The 17,414-nt window shown below is 41.8% G+C and overlaps 1 protein-coding gene across 2 annotated transcripts in view; it reads right to left on the bottom strand.

Moving 5' to 3' along the window:
- The window catches only part of ZCCHC14 (zinc finger CCHC-type containing 14), a 37,531-nt gene extending 21,695 nt beyond the window's left edge, over nt 1-15,836 (bottom strand). The window contains exons 1-2 of one of the 2 annotated variants that reach the window (XM_083754514.1): nt 13,872-15,836; nt 9,582-9,705 (exon numbers count right to left, since the gene is read on the bottom strand). In XM_083754514.1, the coding sequence (XP_083610640.1) occupies nt 9,582-9,705; nt 13,872-14,435 (688 nt within the window). In that variant the 5' untranslated portion in view covers nt 14,436-15,836. The remainder of the gene's footprint in view (nt 1-9,581; nt 9,706-13,871) is intronic. The other variant, XM_083754515.1, reaches the window with a different exon arrangement.
- Between the last annotated feature and the right edge of the window lie 1,578 nt (nt 15,837-17,414).

Below are 17,414 nucleotides of genomic sequence, written 5' to 3'. Positions count from 1 at the left end.
ATCACAGGAGAGCTGCCATTTAGTGATTACAGTATTTGTAGACTCTTCAAAGTGTTTTCCAATTTTTCAGGACAGGCTGGGAACTTTTTCAGTGCAAGAGCTTCTTCGGCAGGCCTCAAGGTGCCACATGCAAATAGCAGGCAGGACCAGAGGTGAAGTAGACAGAGCAGAGGATGCACTTCTTATCTTTGTACAGTTTAATGTATTTCAGCCATGCAAGAAGCAGAGGTTTCTATACACACCTCAATCCTTCATCCCAGCCAGAGGCATTATCACAGTTCAAGGACTGCAATACCTCAAGGACCACCTGTCTCCATATGCACCTACCCAGACCCTGAGATCACCTTCTGAGGCCCTTCTTTGTATGCGTCCTCCACAAGAGATCCAGAGGGTGGCAACACAAGAACAGGCTTTCTCTGCAGTAGTTCCCCATTTATGGAATACTTTCCTCAGGGAGCTCAGCTGGTGCCTTCATTATACACATTTAGGTGCTAGGCGAAAGTGTGTGTCTTTAACCAGGCCTTTGGCTGAGTGACATCTGATGCCCTTTTAAAATGTGATGTGGAAGGGGGATTATTGGGTGGTCTTTGGTTTTGTTTTTATTATGTATTTTCTGTTTTTTGTATTGTGATTTTATGTTGTGAACCACCCTGAGGTCTACAGGTATAAGATGTTATACAATTTGTATAAGATGTTATACAATTTAATAAATAAATTGGAGGATGTAATCCACTGGGAGCAGTCAAATACAACATTCCTTGTTTTGCTAGAGTGGACATGCAAGGGAATGTTTGGTCCAGCCAGTTGAAACTTCCTGTTCCTCCTGACCTGGAGCATCCTTCCTTGCATGTGACTGGTAGGTGGGTGTGACCTTTCCAGACCTGGTAAAAGGCCAAGTCACGCAGCCACCTCCCTCTCTTTGATGTTTTTTTGTCCTGTGAACCTCCTGATTCACCTGGACTGTACTGCTGGCTGCCAGCCAAGCAGTCCCCCAGGTTTTCTCCCATATGGGGTAAACCTGTTTGTACATGTTTGTAACTTTAAGCCTAAAGCCTGCCTTCAGGGATCACACTGTGCTCTGCCTGTTCATGAGAAAAACCATTTTTTGTTACTTATAAATAAGACTGTTGTGTCTTTATTCTTTTAGGAGGGATCAAAGGGGTCTTACCAGGAATAATAGAACATATCTCAATCTGGGCAAGCCAGATTGACTTGTTTATTGTCTTAAGAGACTCACAAAAGCTGCATAAGAAGGGGAATGTAACTCTGCTATATAAAGAAACTTGCTAGTGCGAGTTAGGAAGGATATTAATAATCAATATATCCTCTCCTGCCACCCTCAACATTCCCACATAAATAAATTCCAGCCAGGCAAAAGAACTTGAGAAGAGCACTGAAAAGGGCAGTGAAGCCCCCTGTTTGGGGAAGTGTCTTGAGGGTTGGAAAGACCTGGAGAGCCATATTTTACCTCTAGACCTGAGATTTCCTGCTCCTGTTTTATGGAATAGCAGTATTCATAGGGACAAACACATGGAATGCTTATTTATTGGTTGTGCCCCTTATTTTTAAATTGCAGTGCTAATCTTTTTTATGTTCCTGGCTGGTTCTGCAAATGGGTTTCTTTCAGTTTCAGACGGTGAATAACTCTCATGTGTCTCCAAAAACAGGATCTAAATTAAAAGAAAAACTTGTGCTCATATCCTTTCATTCTTAAAAAAATAACAATCAAAACAAAGTATGAATTCAATGGCCAGAGGAGTAGTGAAGTCAGCATTTTAGTTAACCACAAAGTCCATCTTAATAAGTATTCCAGAAGTTTATTAGTATATTAAGGGTTATGAAAAAAAAATAACTGCTATTTAAAAGGGGAATGACTCATCTCAGGAACAGGAAACAAAAAACCAGATGCATATTATTTCTGCACAAAACAGCTGAATACAACACAGTATGATCTGATGCTAGAAGCAAAAAGGTATTAAGTTTTTAAAAACTCCCTGGATAACAGTGCTATATCTTGTATTAAGAATAAAACTACTGAGTCTGCCCACTTTCTAGGAGTCTTAAAAAAAGAAAAGAAAATGAACAAACTTGTGAAAAACAGTGTTGTATGTCTGTTCCTGGAGCCGAGAATATATTGTTGATCATCACACTACTCTTTCAAATTCTTACCTCCTCTTCACTGCACACCAAATCTATGAAATGTGTGCAGAAAGACAAAGGTGGAATTAAAAAATGTCAAAGAATCTCCAGCACCACACTTCATATCAGTCTAAACAAATGTCCTGAATTTTTTTGGCAATCTCAGTTCTAGGTAAAAAAACAAAGATTCCGGACTTCAAGGTAATACAGTAAGTACATGCATCCCTTCTGAAAAGCACGATCATCCAAAGTTCAGAGGTCAGTTAACAACCTGAAGCTTAAATATAAACTTTCCAAATATAGAAAATCTATACTTGGTCGAAGGTAGCTTCATTTCGGGGAGAAAGGGGATGTGAATCAACATCTAGAACAATTGAGGTTGGCAATGCCAAAATGAACACCCACATTTTTACCATTTTGAATCTTGGAAACCTATCCTTGGAGCCAGCAAGCTGTAGACAGAAAAGATTTAAGCTAATTTTGCAAATGATTTTTTTTTGGGGGGGGGGGGGTTGCCACAAAAACAACATTTGGCTTCACTTTGAATAAAGCCTTTAAAGTACAACATGCAAGGTTCACTTTCCAACTGTAATAAGAGGAAACTCTCTGTATGGGAAACCTGGGCTGCTCCAAACACAGGATCTCTAGAGGCATAGCCCAATGGAACGTTCAGTACACAAAATTAAAACAAGCTATTAAACAGGCTGGATGCATGTCACAGTAGATTAATATAAACCTATGTTGCAACGACATGCACAGTTAGTTACCCAGTCTCAGAATGATTTCTTAAGAGCTAGAAAAGGGCAACTAAAAATTATCAACGGGTAGGAGCAGTGTGAGCCTTTTTATTTTTTAAAGAGATAGGGAATGCTAGGATGGAGGATATGACAGAGGGTTTATACAATGACAAATCAGGTGGATCAAATTGGGGATTTGAATCCAACATTCATTTTGATGCACTATTTTTCTATGTACAGGGTCTACCTACTCTAGGAACAGGAAATCATTCTGGTATGCAGTCTCTCTACAGGTAATTTTGTGATACAGCTCAACAACAATTTTACCATGTGATCAACTGCTTGAATGGACAAGGCCTGATTTGTAGTATTCATGACTAAACAATGCAGCCATAAGCTTTTAAAAAAGGATTGGACAAATTCAGGGTAGTAAGTCTATTAATGTTAAAATTGAATTTCTGCAGTATCCTGTGAAATAAACAGCCGCTTGACAGAATTAATCATATCAGGATCTGAAGCAGCTGCAGAACGTTCATGTTTTCAGGCATTAATTAATCCATGGAGGATTATACCTGGAACCTGTCAGTGGGACTACAATATAGTATCAGCAGCTGCTCTGACAGCATGCGCCTGAGAACTGTCTTGTGATAGGACACCCCAGCAAGATCAGATGGCAGTCTGAAAAGCTCTATGCAGAGTAACATTTCTGACTAAAAAACTGTAGCCTTAATATAATTCAGACATAAAATGGTAAAGAGACTATGAAATTAAGATTGTGAATAAGAGGAAGTGATTCTCTGCATTTTGATGATTGTGTCTATTGATTTACATAGGGATTTCAGTGGACAACATGGAATTCGTAACCAGAATATACATGTATACATACAACATAAAAATAGTGAATACTATTTTAAGATGTAAAATATTATAATACTACATCATAATACTGTATGCCAGGGTGGGGAAACATCAGGTCACAGGCTAATCTTGGCCTGCCAAATTACCCTGTGAGACCATTTCCCCCATACCACGTCTACCTGCTGACGTCAGTAGTTACATCAGCTTATATGGAGGATAGGATTTAATCCTGCCTTGGCTGTCTTGTCCTGTTCTCAGCAGAGCCCTCCCACTTCCTTCCCAAGGCCCAGCTCCTTGCTTACCCAGCTTTGGGAAGGCAGTGAGAGGGCTAAGGGCAGGTGTCAAATGTTGCTGAGGGCCACCAAAAAAGGTATTGAGGGCCGTATGCGGCCCTTGGGATGAGCATTGGACCACTCTGTCTTAGAAGCTTATAGATACTGATGTCACACACAATTGCAACAAAGTCAACATGTTACTGGCCAGTGTGCCCACACATGCCCACTTGTTGACAATCTACACTACAGCCTGAAAGAATCTATTGCCTCGTTCAGTTTAAAAAGTAGCCTCAAGCTAACTCTTTTCTCCTACCACTAAGTAGTTATTTACAAGCATGAACTATCAGAGGACAGTTGCCTTCCAGAAATCTAACAAATACCAGCCCAGTCCAGACCTGCCTATTCTTCCTTCCCTCCTCACCCAAGACCTTCCAAAGTATTTTAAACATGAGTCTATGACATGCTGTATTTCGGATGATAGTAGAAAAAACAAACAACTGTAATTCATCTTCAAACTCTTACAAAGGCTAGGTATTTCACAAAACACCTGCCCCAAGTCAAAATACAGAAAATCCAACTATTATCAATGCATAGCTTCTTGCTACTCAAGGAATAACAGCCCCATCCGATCACTCTTTGAAGTCACTCAACCTGTTCACATGAGTCACACAGGGATACTCTCTTAAATGATCTTGGTGATTTATACCACTTTCTCTCAGCCGTGTATGTAAATGATGTAATTTCATCAGTGCTGCCCCTTCAAGTTATTGTTAAAAATAGCACAGGCATGATACACTGATGAAATGGATACACTCAATGCAGTGAGGTAATGCAATAAATCAATGGTCCTTCCTAAGAAGCACAACACAAGACGTTAGAGAGGATAGCAGCTCTGCATTTTCTACTTCTGCTTTCTTTTTTGCTTGATCAGAGAAAACAAAATGATGACTATTCAAACTATAAAATAAATTTAAAATCAATTTGGGGGGATAGTCATCACCAAAAACAAGTCATTTTGCTGCATGACAGCTGACCTGTATTGCTACATCTTGATTCCCATTACTTCTAAAGTTGATCAAAAGGCTGCATCATTTACCCCTTTTAAGACTTAAAATTGCCTAGACCACATAGACTCAATGTAGGTTAACAACATTAGAAACAGAAGAACTTAAATATGCCATAAACAATTTCCATGCTTTAAAAGTATACTACTAAAATATCCCATGAAAATTTACAGTACTGTACTTAAATGTGGCCATGAATTTAAAAGAGTTCAGGTTCAACATTCCCTTTCATCTTAAGTTTAGAATACTGCTACATGGTAGAGCTGCATAATGGACAGAAAATCCATGTTTTACTAATTTTGCATCATTTGAAATCTTAAATGGTGAAGTATTTGGAGTTTCATCTGGTTTTCATTCTCCTTGGCTAGGGCCGGACATACTTCTTCACATCACTTTCCAAAGTTTTCCATTCATAGTAGGCCCTCACAATCAAATGGCACTGGTCCTGACCCAGCCACATGTTATGATCTCCTGTTCTATGGAGCTTTCTATTTTATCAGGTTATATTCCTCTCAGACTAAGGCCTGTATACTACAGGTGCTGTTTGACAGAAGTTTTCTCAGCAGTGTTAGCCCTGATATTTTTTCATATTTGGACCCTATACAAAAACTACTACAGTGACTATAGATTCCAAGCAGGCTGCAGGAAAATGTAGAAGTACTTTCTCAATTCTTGCAGAATATTATTCTCACTTGACTTAAGTTAGATGTAAGTGCACATATTTGCACTCAGTTGGGAGCCATCATCTCCAAATCAATTCAATACTGGCAATATAAAGATTAAGCTTTTCCCTTCCCTCCACATGCAAGTGGATATATTCTGGGTATCCTCTTATTATTACTGCTGACACTTTAACCTCACCTTCTTTAAACCACTGGATGTTCAGCTTCAAATGTTTTTTTAAATAAGTCTTCCAGAGAAACATGTGTGTATACAAGCAACATATATTAGGAAATATGTGAGCAAGAGACAGACTGAGTAATGAGTTAATAGCAATAGCAAAAAAATAATGAAACTAGCAATCAGCAGTATTCTTTCATCTCTTTAAAATTTAACCACTCTGTGCAGGAAAATAACCTGGGGGGAAAAAACCTTTAAGATGCAGATTGATTCTATGCTGAGGTACAACATCTATAACAGGGTAGAAATCTTCTTCAGTCTGACAGCTATACTCCCTTGTTGGAAATCTTCAGGGGCCACATGCAAGTGGTGGGTGGGGTCAGAGGCAAAAGGAGGAGGAGCAGCTAATTTAAAATTTACCTTTGTAGAGAAAGACTAGTTTCATACACTCACCCCTCTCCTCCATCCAGGCAAGGAAGAAGCATTATCAGAGTTCACAGACACATTCCACTCAGGCAAAAAGACTCAAGGAGGGCAAGAAGGTGGGCCAAATGTCAGACCAATTAGGGTGTGGCCTGGGAAGAGGGGGTGTAGCTGGGGATCCGACTCAAGGATCAGTAGTAAAAGCTGAAGGGTATCATTTGGACCCTGGTCTGAGGTTCTCTGCCCCTTTCATTATAAATGCAGAACTGTCTCACACTATTTGTTTTACACCCTACTAAAAATGTTCAAAGAAAGAGAGCCCTATACACCACCTCACATAAAAATCACATGTTTCTATATTGCAATGATTGCTTAAGCTTGGAAGATGCTACATTCTTAACATGACTGCATACCTGTTATATATGTTCTTATGTAAGTGCTCCAAAAAAGTCATATGAGCCCTGTGCAGTAAGGTTTTAATGTTTTCTCCATCATAAACCACTACTGTAAAAGCTTATCGAATGTAGAATTCTCTTCAACATCTGGTTTAATGTACTTTATCCCACACTATGCTTTTGGAAAATATGCTGTGGTCAGGACATCTGTTACAGTTCTAAACAGACATGCTGCATACATAAATACTACTTGTTGCTCTTATCATCTGCCCAAAAAGTAGAGAGAATAATCTTGTTTTGTTTTATGTTTACATTCAGGGACCTTAATTGCAGGTTCTCTAGCAACAATAAGATAAAAGGAATGTCCAATGTTTATCAGGTACTGGTCTACTGAATGCCTGTATTCATTGTTTTTAATATTGGACTAGAGCAATGTTCTCACAAACCAGTACCCTCCATATGTTACTGGACTCCAAGTTCCATCAACCCAGGCCAGTATGACTAATGGTAGAGGATGATGGGAGCTGTAGTCCCACACATCTGGGAGGCACCAGGTTGGGAAACTCTGGACTAGACTGATTAGACACAGATCATTCACTGGATTATTGTCAGGGAGGCTCTAGTTTTGTCTGTGCATGTGATCTCACAGAATGGAAAGACTGTTTTCAATTCTTTTGGAAATTAGCTCAATTTAATATGTAGACAAAAAGACAGAAGCTGAACTTCATAATGAATTAAACTTCTTGGACTTGCTTAGTATTTTGCATAGTCAAGTTTAACTCTTTTTGCTTCAAAGCATAATTTAGGACGTTGAGTGTCTATGTACAATACTTTGGCACAAGAGAAGTTGTGCCTATATTAATGACAGTACAAGATTTTCCATCATCACAGATCATTTGGTGAAGAGGGTAGTATCACAAATAATCCTAGATGATATTTGGGGATTGCAAATTGAAACAGAACACTGGGAGCATTGATACTTTTCCTAGCACCAGAGTGAGTTAAAGTTTGTTTAATTAAATCTCACATTCTAAAATCCCAATGGAAGTTTGGATAACTCACTCTGGCTCTAGGAAAGGTATCAAGACTTCCACTGAGATTTTAGAATGTGAGATTTTAATAAGCAACCTGTATCTCATTCTGGTGCTAGGAAAGGTAAGTTTTGCTCATTAAGATCTCACATGCTAAAATCCCAGTGAAAACAGAGAGGACCAGACCTATATAGATCCACTGATATTGGAAGTTTATGCCCTTGAGGTATGAAACATACAAATTATGAAAAACCGCAGAAGAACAACAACTGGACTTGAGGTAACAATGGAAAGCAACTTACAATTGTTTATAAAGTGGAACTTAATTGAAGCATTGGATCTTCAGTACAACAGTGCTTTGCCCTACATGCGCAAGACTGGCTGTCAATTCAGAATCTGCCATGTAAGTCTCTACTGAAGTGGGCTAATACAACCTGGCTATTAATTCCACTTGCATGAACTAGAAAAACTGAAAGCAGATTTGTACTTGATCGAGACATAAAGCAGCATGCATAATAGCATACTCCCTTGTTTTCATTCTCTAAATCATTTAATACTATTATAATCTTTTAAAGATACAAGGAGGAATGCAAGACAGAGCCATGGAAAACACACCTGCACATCAATACAATAAAGAATAGCAACTCCTGTGGCTAACCAGAAGCTCTGGGGGCAAGCGCTACTATAATTGTTGCAGTTACAGAACTGCCACAGAGAGGCGAGAGATCAAATTGTTGCACTGGAAAATAAATAGGGAATGAACAAGGCACTTTCCTTTCCTTCTGGATTACCGCTGGATTGTTCAAAAATATATACCCAAACCAGGAACAGCACGCCTAGAAAATTAAGCATTTCCTGTTTTCATCAAAACTGAACTAAACAAAGAATTTGGATTCACTGCACATTTTACTTTCAAGTAAGTATTAATAGAAATGTTATGTCTACTTATAACTAATGTCACTTCACTGGCAAGGTTCCAAAACACAGAAAGTCAAGGAACAAAGGACAAATAACTTGGCTTCTGCTTTCCAAGTCTTTGCTGTAGAATCATCATTCTCTCTAACCCTGGCACAAGAGGGAAGTTTCAGCACACTTGGAGAAAGCCGGAAGTTTGCAGACGTGCAAATCCCATCTTAAGAAAAATCCTAAATGGGGTTTGAGCATGCTACGTCACCATGGAATGCTGGTGAACTACTGGGGTGGGAAGGGGGAAGAGGAAAGGAAGAACAGAAAACCAAATGGGAGGGGAATTGGAGTATATCGGAGGGGAGACTACTAACTGGAACTCCACACTGCAACGTTTTGTTGCAAATCCAACTTTTCAACATCCCAGTGCATATTCTGAAATCACCAGTGGTTTCAAAAGAATTGTTTTTAATCATTATACAGGAGATGTGGAACGTAAGAGGCTTATTCAATACAGAAAAAGCATTACTGGTTATAACACGCAAAATATAGATCAGAATTCCTTCCAAAGGACAATTTGCTGATGTCTAGTTGGTGTTGGAGACCAAGTCCAGAAATGCAAAGAATGGAAATAATAGAAATAGTAGAATTGTAGAGTTGGAAGGGATCACAATAGTCATCTAGTCCAACTCCATACAACGCCCATGAGCATTAAATACTAATTTATTGTCAGGCATAATTTATCTGCATCAATTTATCTATAAACTGATATTAATTCAGCACTGAACGAGAAACACCAAACACACTTTATCATCCAAAGTCAATTCTTAAAATATTTTAAAGCAGAAATATATCTTTTTCTTCAAAAATAGGAGTATTACACAGAAATATCATGCAAAACCCATAGATGCACCTTTTGAGTGTTTCCCTGAAGGCCTCTTGGGTAATGACTCCTCAATGGAATGTGCTGATGTATGTAGTGCATTTTCTAAACTGTTACCGATGTTGTTTATGGGGGTCTCAGATCTTGGAGTGACCTGGGAAGGAAGAAAACCACAAGAAACAAACTAGTCAGTTTTATTTCTCCAAGTCAGAATCTTCTAATAGCCCCATGGCTATTTAATTGAAAGCAACTTTCCTATTTACAAGTTCCTTTGTATTTATGGTATGTTATCATACCCATGATGAGGATCCAAAGGCTATTACACTATGAGGTTTCCAAATTAGGATTCAGTTCAAGGTTTGGTTTTGCACATGAACCAAAACCATGTGAACAACCTGAAGACTCTCGTTTGTTGAAGCCTAGCTTGCATCAGTTTATTACTACTGTTTATCCTAGTTGCAAAAGGGTACCTAACTTCCTCAAGATTTCATTTTCTGGATATAAGCCTGACTCTCATTTCACAACCAACACAAGTTCACCTAATACAATGACTCACTTTCATAAAATACACATATGAACAAAAGGCCCCAATCATTTCCAAATGCAGCACTTATGGCTACCAATGTTATTGTAGCTGGGGCTTAATACAACTGTAACTTTTTCCTCTAATGCAACATATTGTTGATATTCCTCAGAAGGAAGAAATGCAGTAGAACAATTGTTTACAAAATCAGCTGTTTTCTTAGGCCCTTCCCTTTCTTAAAGTTACAGAATGCAACTGTTGGAACATAAACCACTATATACACTGCCTTAGTAATCATTGTCCTCCCACTTCTAGACACAACAGAACATTTGCACACAACTCACACTGGAGCCAGCTAGCCCATACTAGGACCCCTAGCTGTGCCTACTCGCCTATTTCTGAAATGTGGCCCCAGCAGGATCCCAATAAATTATTGCTCCTCATCCAGTTACACTTTCTTCCAGTGTTAATGGTCTCCTAATACCCTCCACCTGCTTTCTAAACAGCATCATACTCTGTCCATCTCTATGTCTTTCATCATCCCTGAGACACAGAACCATGTGCACCAAAGCAGCACTTGCCCACCCAGCATTACTGTCATAAAAAGGTGTTGAAGACCAGTATTTGTTATTTCTAAAGTACACCCCCACATTCTAATAGAGTTAGCCTAAATGTAATTGTTTTAAGTATTCCAGGCATCAACTCTGTATAAAAACTGTTATACACTACAACTGTAAACTGAAGGCAAGAAATAGCATTCATCGCAGAACTGACTATCCATTAGCATCCTGATAAACAACAGGAACTTTGGTTGTTTTTTACAAGAAAAGTGGGTAAAGATAAACTTTGCTCTCAAGGAAGCAAACAACTGGATGAATGCAGGCAACAAATAAAGTCAAGACTAATAGCACAATCCTAACTTTGTTTACTAAGAAATAAGCACTAACTGAATTCAATGGGGCTTACTACCAGGTAGGTGGGGTTACAACTGCAGCCTAAGAATATCTTATTGTTGTGTTAGGTTTCAAGGAGAATGTACAACAAGTATCATCAAGTAAAAGAAGCTAACAAGCAAAGAGAATGGTACCCCAAATATCTCTTTTACAGATGTTGCTTCTGTTAAACCTCCACTTGCTGGAGAGAAGGTATACATGAGGGTATATTTTCTATAGCAGCAGCCAGCCTGTAGAACATTCTTCCCCAGAAGACCTTTCTAGCTCTTCTTGTGTTAAGTTTTTGTCACCTGTTTTCTTGCCATATTTTCTTTTTAAAATGGATCAGTCCCAACTCTTACCTATGATTAGATCAGCATCAAGCTCCTTCCTTCCCTTCTTCTCCTGTGCAAATCCCACCTTTCATGGTTTGTTTTAAACATGATGTAACATTATGCCAGCCTCAGTATTAACTAAGATTAATACCAACCAGGATTTTAAAATGGTCTGCAAATCCTGGTTAAAGGGGGGTCAGGGATGACATTTAAAGGAAGTCATGGAAGGAAAAGTAAGTAAGTGCAAGAGAAGGAGGAACATGTCTATCCTTAGCATGCAGCATGCTCTTGACACCAGGAATGATTAGGTGGCTCCAAGGCAACATTCTAGAAAGAACTGTTTTATATCATTATACAGATAGTTCTCTTTTCCCCTTTTGACAATCTCAGGATTATTGATAGCTGTAGGGTTAATTATTGCTGTTGATATAATATTTTAATAAGTAAATTATTTGTAGAATCAAAGCATCTGAATAAGCACTGAAAATATGACATTCATACAAGCCTACTTTAGAGTAGCATACACTTTTCACCACTAGTTTTCCTGTTAGTGATCACTTTTTGCCTAAGGCCTGTATGGGAAATCTATGGCCATAGAGATGTTGTTGGACTAAAGCACCATTATATGGATATTTAATGATGAACTGTATTCAGAACAGGAAAACATTCCTTTTTAATACCTTTTTGTGATTTTAAGATGTGTCTGAGAAGGCATTCATTGAGCTGCAAATGAGTACCAGGAATCTAAGGCACTATACTTGCTTAACATTAATTAATTTTTATTGTCCTGTTGCATTTGTTACTATAGTATGCTATCATGTTTTTTATACAGTCATGAGTTAAATAAACACTGAGCAAAGATGCTATATTTTCTGATTTATACCACAAAGCCCACAGGATGCCAAAAGGAAGCTCTTTTTTGGATTCTCCACCCAAGAGATTCCAAGTTCAGGGATTGCCCTTTCAAAGCCCACAGCACACTTTCTGGCCACTTCCATGAGTCCCAACTATGATACAAAATACATCTTACATCCTACTGTGTAGTGTTTCAAGCTAGGCTTGTACTTTTTCTTCTCTGTGGTAAAGATTTTCATACAAATGTATTGCGGTGGTTTTCTGACACTTAAGAGTACTGGACTTTACAAGTGCGTAAAGAAGACTCACATCTAATAGTACTTGGGATTTGCATGGGTCATTTAACAGGGACTGCCAGAGAATGTTGTCTGTTGCTTGTCTAGCTACAGATTGAATCCAATAGCTGTGTGTGTGTGTGTGTGTGTGTGTGTGTGTGTGTAGAGAGAGAGAGAGAGAGAGCACGCGCACGCTACCTGTAGCTGCTCTAAAAATGTCAGTTTATTCCAATAAATGAAGCTTTATTCTTTGAAACAAAGAATAATTTTAAAAAGTTTGCAGTAACGATAGATTAGAGTTTACATTTCTTAAATATATGGAGACTTGGAACTATCAAAATTCACAAAACAACACATTTCACTGTTTTTATATACCAACCAAAAAGCATGTCTCTCTCTCTCTTAAACACACACGGAAAGACATGTTCTAGCAAAGTAAATATTAGCTATCAGATAGATGCTTCCATTCACAGACCTATCAGTCTCAGAATGGACCAGTTTGTGTCAGAACCCCTGAACCAGAACAGTTTTTTCACAGTGAAAGTTCTAAAGGATAGATCCTTTAAAAAGCTTCACTTTTAACATATATAGTGTATTGACCTGTCACGTTTATGTTACAAAGCCACAGTAACAAAAGCAAAGCTTGCCTTCCACCACTTCTGAAAAGTCTCAAAACTCTTTTATATTATACTACTCTATCAGGACCTTACCTAGAATGTAAAACCATTCATGCCTCATCTCTCATTACTGATGCTACACAAGAGACACATGTGAAAGTGTCAAAATAACAGTTACAAAACCAGCACACTAATAAAGGATGCCTGCAGGAAGTAACTTTAACCTGTAGCTCCAAATCACATAGAATTCACTCAGCTATCTTAAATCATTAAATACTGTAAACAATTTCAAGCACAATTGAAAAAGCAAATACTTAGGTCTCTACCTTTCCAGAGTAAAACAGCAGGAAGCTGTTCTCTTGGTCTATCTAAAGAATGGCCAGTGCAAAACAGCTATACACTTCACAGAATGGCCATTGTTTTACTTAGGACCCACATCTAAGCAGCTTCTGACCATTAGGCATGGGACTATCTTACTAGAGTTTAAAAAAGAACACCAACTATTGATGTGTAGAAAGAGCATCCTAAGAGAAGAGAGTGTGAATGCACATAAGAGAATGGAGTTTAACACTCTACTGATGAGAAGGGAAATGGGATAGGGAGAAAAGTGACCTTTCTGGCCCATTGGTGAAACTAGCCAACAGCCACCATAAACCATAGCTGCAAGACACTCTTTCTCAGCTATATCCTAATAGGCAGACACCCTCCTCCCCGAAAAGAAAGAATACTGTCCCTGCCATCTCTACAATCCCTGGAAGAGAAGTCCCTGGATGTAATACACACCTTGTGGCAACCAGGACAAGTTCCCATGTTGCTAGCTGTGGGAGTGCTGGGACTCTTGCTAGTACTGGCAATGATGTTTTGGATCTTGGTGAGCTCTTGCCTCAGCACCTGCTTTTGGTGGAAACTGAAGGCAGGGTGGTTGGAGGCCATGGTGAAGAGCAGCAAAAACTCATCCCCAGTCCGACCCTCATTGAGCTGCAGTCCATAGTTGTTGATGACAGAGTCAATATGGGTGAGGGTGCGGAAGAGGACGCCAGCTGCTTCCCGGTGGGATGAGCCCAGGAGTGCAAGTGAGACCAAGAGCTTGCTGCGCACCACCTCATCCGTCAGGTTGGTGAGGCTGCCCAGATCAGCTGGGTTATTGGCCTTGATTTCGGAATCCCGCAGTGAGTGATAATCTTTGCGGGCCAGGTCCTCTAGGCAGGCTCCCAGGAAACGTAACTCAAGTGGGATGCATAAGTCCAGCAGGCCACAAAGGAACTCCACCCGTTGAGGAGAAGGCAGCTCAGAAAACCAGCGGTACACACTCTCTCTCTGCAGTCGTGGACACCGCTTCTCTACCATGCTGCTAGCTACTGCCACCAGAGGCAGCAGAACCCCCCAGGGCAGAGGGTGGCCAAAGACGTGTTGCACAGGAGGGGAGATTTTTTTTAAGACCAGACCCAGATAGAGACTTGGCTAATAGGGCCTAGCCTGAAAGAGGGTTTGGTTGTTGGTTTGTAAAAGGAGGCAGCACAGATACCAACTCTGAAGAGAAAGGTAGACAGAGCACCCCTACCCACCACCCCCAAAAAGAAAAAGAAACTAGGACTGAGGATCTGGTTGCTAATAAGGGTAAAAGTGCAGAGACCAAATTAATGAAGGGTGCAGGACCTGAAAAGGGAGGGAGAGAGGGAGGCAGAGGCAGAGCAGCTTCTGCAAGGCTGCAAAAGCGGATAAAAGCAGAGGACCCTCAGAGATGGGGCCAAGCACGAAATCAGAGCACCCCAATGGGGGAGAGGGAGAGGAGAGAACAGTGAGGACCCCAGCAGAAGGCCTCGATCGGAGGGCCAAAGGGGGCCCTGATCAGGTGGGGGAGGGGCGAGGGTCTTCCTCAACGGGCTGATGATGGTCGAGGCTAGGGGAAGGGCAGAGGAGGGCGGCGGGCGAGGGGCTGAGGTACTCCCCCGGCATGAAAAGAAGGGGTAGGGAACCGGGTGGGCCTCACGTGTTAATCTCCCCCCTCCTCAGAAACCGAGGCTAAATGGGGGGGCAAGGGGGGGAGGGAGGGAGCTGAGGGAGGGCCTAGGCCCGTTATTTGGCGGATGAGGAGTGGAGGCCTCCTCCTGATTTCCCACCCTCCTTTCCCCCTCACGGGGCGGCTCCCTCCCTCCGCCTCAGCCCGGCTCTCTCCATCCCCCTCTCCGGCAGGGCGGAGGAGAAAAGCCCGCCGCCGTCGCTGCTCACCCGCCCTCCTCCTTTCTTCCCTTGTTTTCCCGTCAGCCGCCGCCTCCTCCTCCTCCCCCCGGCGGCCAATCCACCCGCTTCGCCCGGCCGCCGTGCCGTTTCCTCCCCCGGCTCCAACGGCCACTAGCACGACAAAAGAAACCCCCGCGGTAGGCAATAGGCGGAGGCACACACGGTGCTGCTGCTGCTGCCGCTAGTGCTGCTGCCGCCGCCTTCTCCTTCGCCGCCGTTATGTGCGGTGAGTGTGTGTGATTCCAAAGGCGGAAGGATCCCGCTTCGGCTGGAAGTGAATCGACCAGGCCGGCTGGGAAAGGAGGAGGAGGCCGGGACTCATTCGCGCTCGCTGCCCCGCCCACTCCTCCCACTGACGCGTCGCGATTGGTCTGAGCTCCTGCACCCTTTCCTTCATCCCCCTCCTCAGCTCCGCTGCCCTCCGCCGCTTTCTCTCAGCTCTCTTCACCGCCCACCTAACGGGAACTACTCGCGGTGCCGCCGAACATCAGCGGCTGTCAATCACGTCCCCCAAAGCCCCGCCCTTCAGCGTGTGGCGATTGGGCCAGGGTCTGATGGAGGGGCGTGGCCGTAGAGGGTCTGTTTCTGCGCGTGTTTGGGGCACGTGCTTGCCTTTGCCTTGATATGGCGGGTAGAAAGAAGCGCCTCGGCCAATAGGGGGCTAGGGCCCTGGTTGCTTAGCAACAGGGAGATGGGGCTAGGGAAAGCCTGAATCGATAGGGCGAGAGGAGGGGGAAGTTGCTCGTTGATGGGACGAGAGATGCTCTGGTTGCCTAGCAACCAAGGCAGCTGCGGTGACTGGGTCAGTTGGGAAGGGGTCTTGAGGCTGTCTTGAGGAAGTGAGGACAAGAGGGAACAAATGAAGAAGTTGGGGTCCACAATGGACCACCCTACACCTTAACATGGTGAAAAGAAAGGCCTATGTTAGCCTTCCACAACCTAGTCTACAAAAACTTCCCTTGTGCCAAAATAGATGCTTGATTAACAACAGGCTAAGGTGTTGGTATAGTTAAGGCTATGGTTTCCCCAGTAGTGATGTATGGAAATGAGAGCAGGACCATAAAGAAGGAGGCCGAAGAATTGATGCTTTTGAATTATGGTGCTGGAGGAGACTCTTGAGAGTCCCATGGACTGCAAGAAGATCAAACCTCTCCATTCCGAAGGAAATCAGCCCTGAGTGCTCACTGGAAGGACAGATCCTGAAGCTGAGGCTCCAATACTTTGGCCACATCATGAGAAGAGAAGACTCCCTGGAAAAGACCCTGATGTTGGGAAAGATGGAGGGCACAAGGAGAAGGGGACAACAGAGGACGAGATGGTTGGATAGTGTTCTCAAAGCTACCAGCATGAGTTTGACCAAACTGCGGGAGGCAGTGGAAGACAGGAGTGCCTGGCATGCTCTGGTCCATGGGGTCACGAAGAGTCAGACACAACTAAATGACTAAACAACAACAAGAAGATGTCCTAATTCTTATACTGTATGTCAGGCATAGGCAAACTCGTCCCTCCAGATGTTTTGGCACTACAACTCCCATCTTCCCTAGCTAACAGGACCAGTGGTCAGGGATGATGGGAATTGTAGTCTCAAAACATCTGGACGGCTGAGTTTGCTTTACGCCTGCTGTATGTGGTATACCACTTATGTGGTGGAATGGAACCAGTGAGGCATAGTTATTTCAGGATACAAATTCTGGAGGAGGGACACCAGCAATAAAACTCCATAAATGCATTGGTAGCAGGTGACCAGCTGGGGAGGTGGTTCAACCTTGGATGATAAGGGAGTCAAAGGAATCCTAAAGGAGTTTGCAGAGAAGTTGAATGTTGCTTTTGCATTTTTCTTCACAGCAGATTATTGTAATTATTATTATTATTATCTATTAAATCTGTATGCCACCCCTCATCTGAAGATCACAAGGCAGTTTACCAAAATAAATAAATAAATAAATACAAAATAGAGAACACAAAAATCATAATAAGATATAGGGCAGATCTCTGTGCCTACTTTTGCAGGAAGGGAATCTGAGGAACTGAGTAGTGACAAGATATTCCAGGCTAGGGCGATTCATTGTTTCATACCAAGTGGGC

This window comes from Podarcis gaigeae (assembly GCF_964106915.1).
Source record: "Podarcis gaigeae genome assembly, chromosome: 8".
Taxonomy (NCBI): Eukaryota; Metazoa; Chordata; class Lepidosauria; order Squamata; family Lacertidae; genus Podarcis; species Podarcis gaigeae.
Note: the sequence above shows the minus strand (reverse complement) of the source record. Positions and strands in the feature narration are given on the sequence as shown.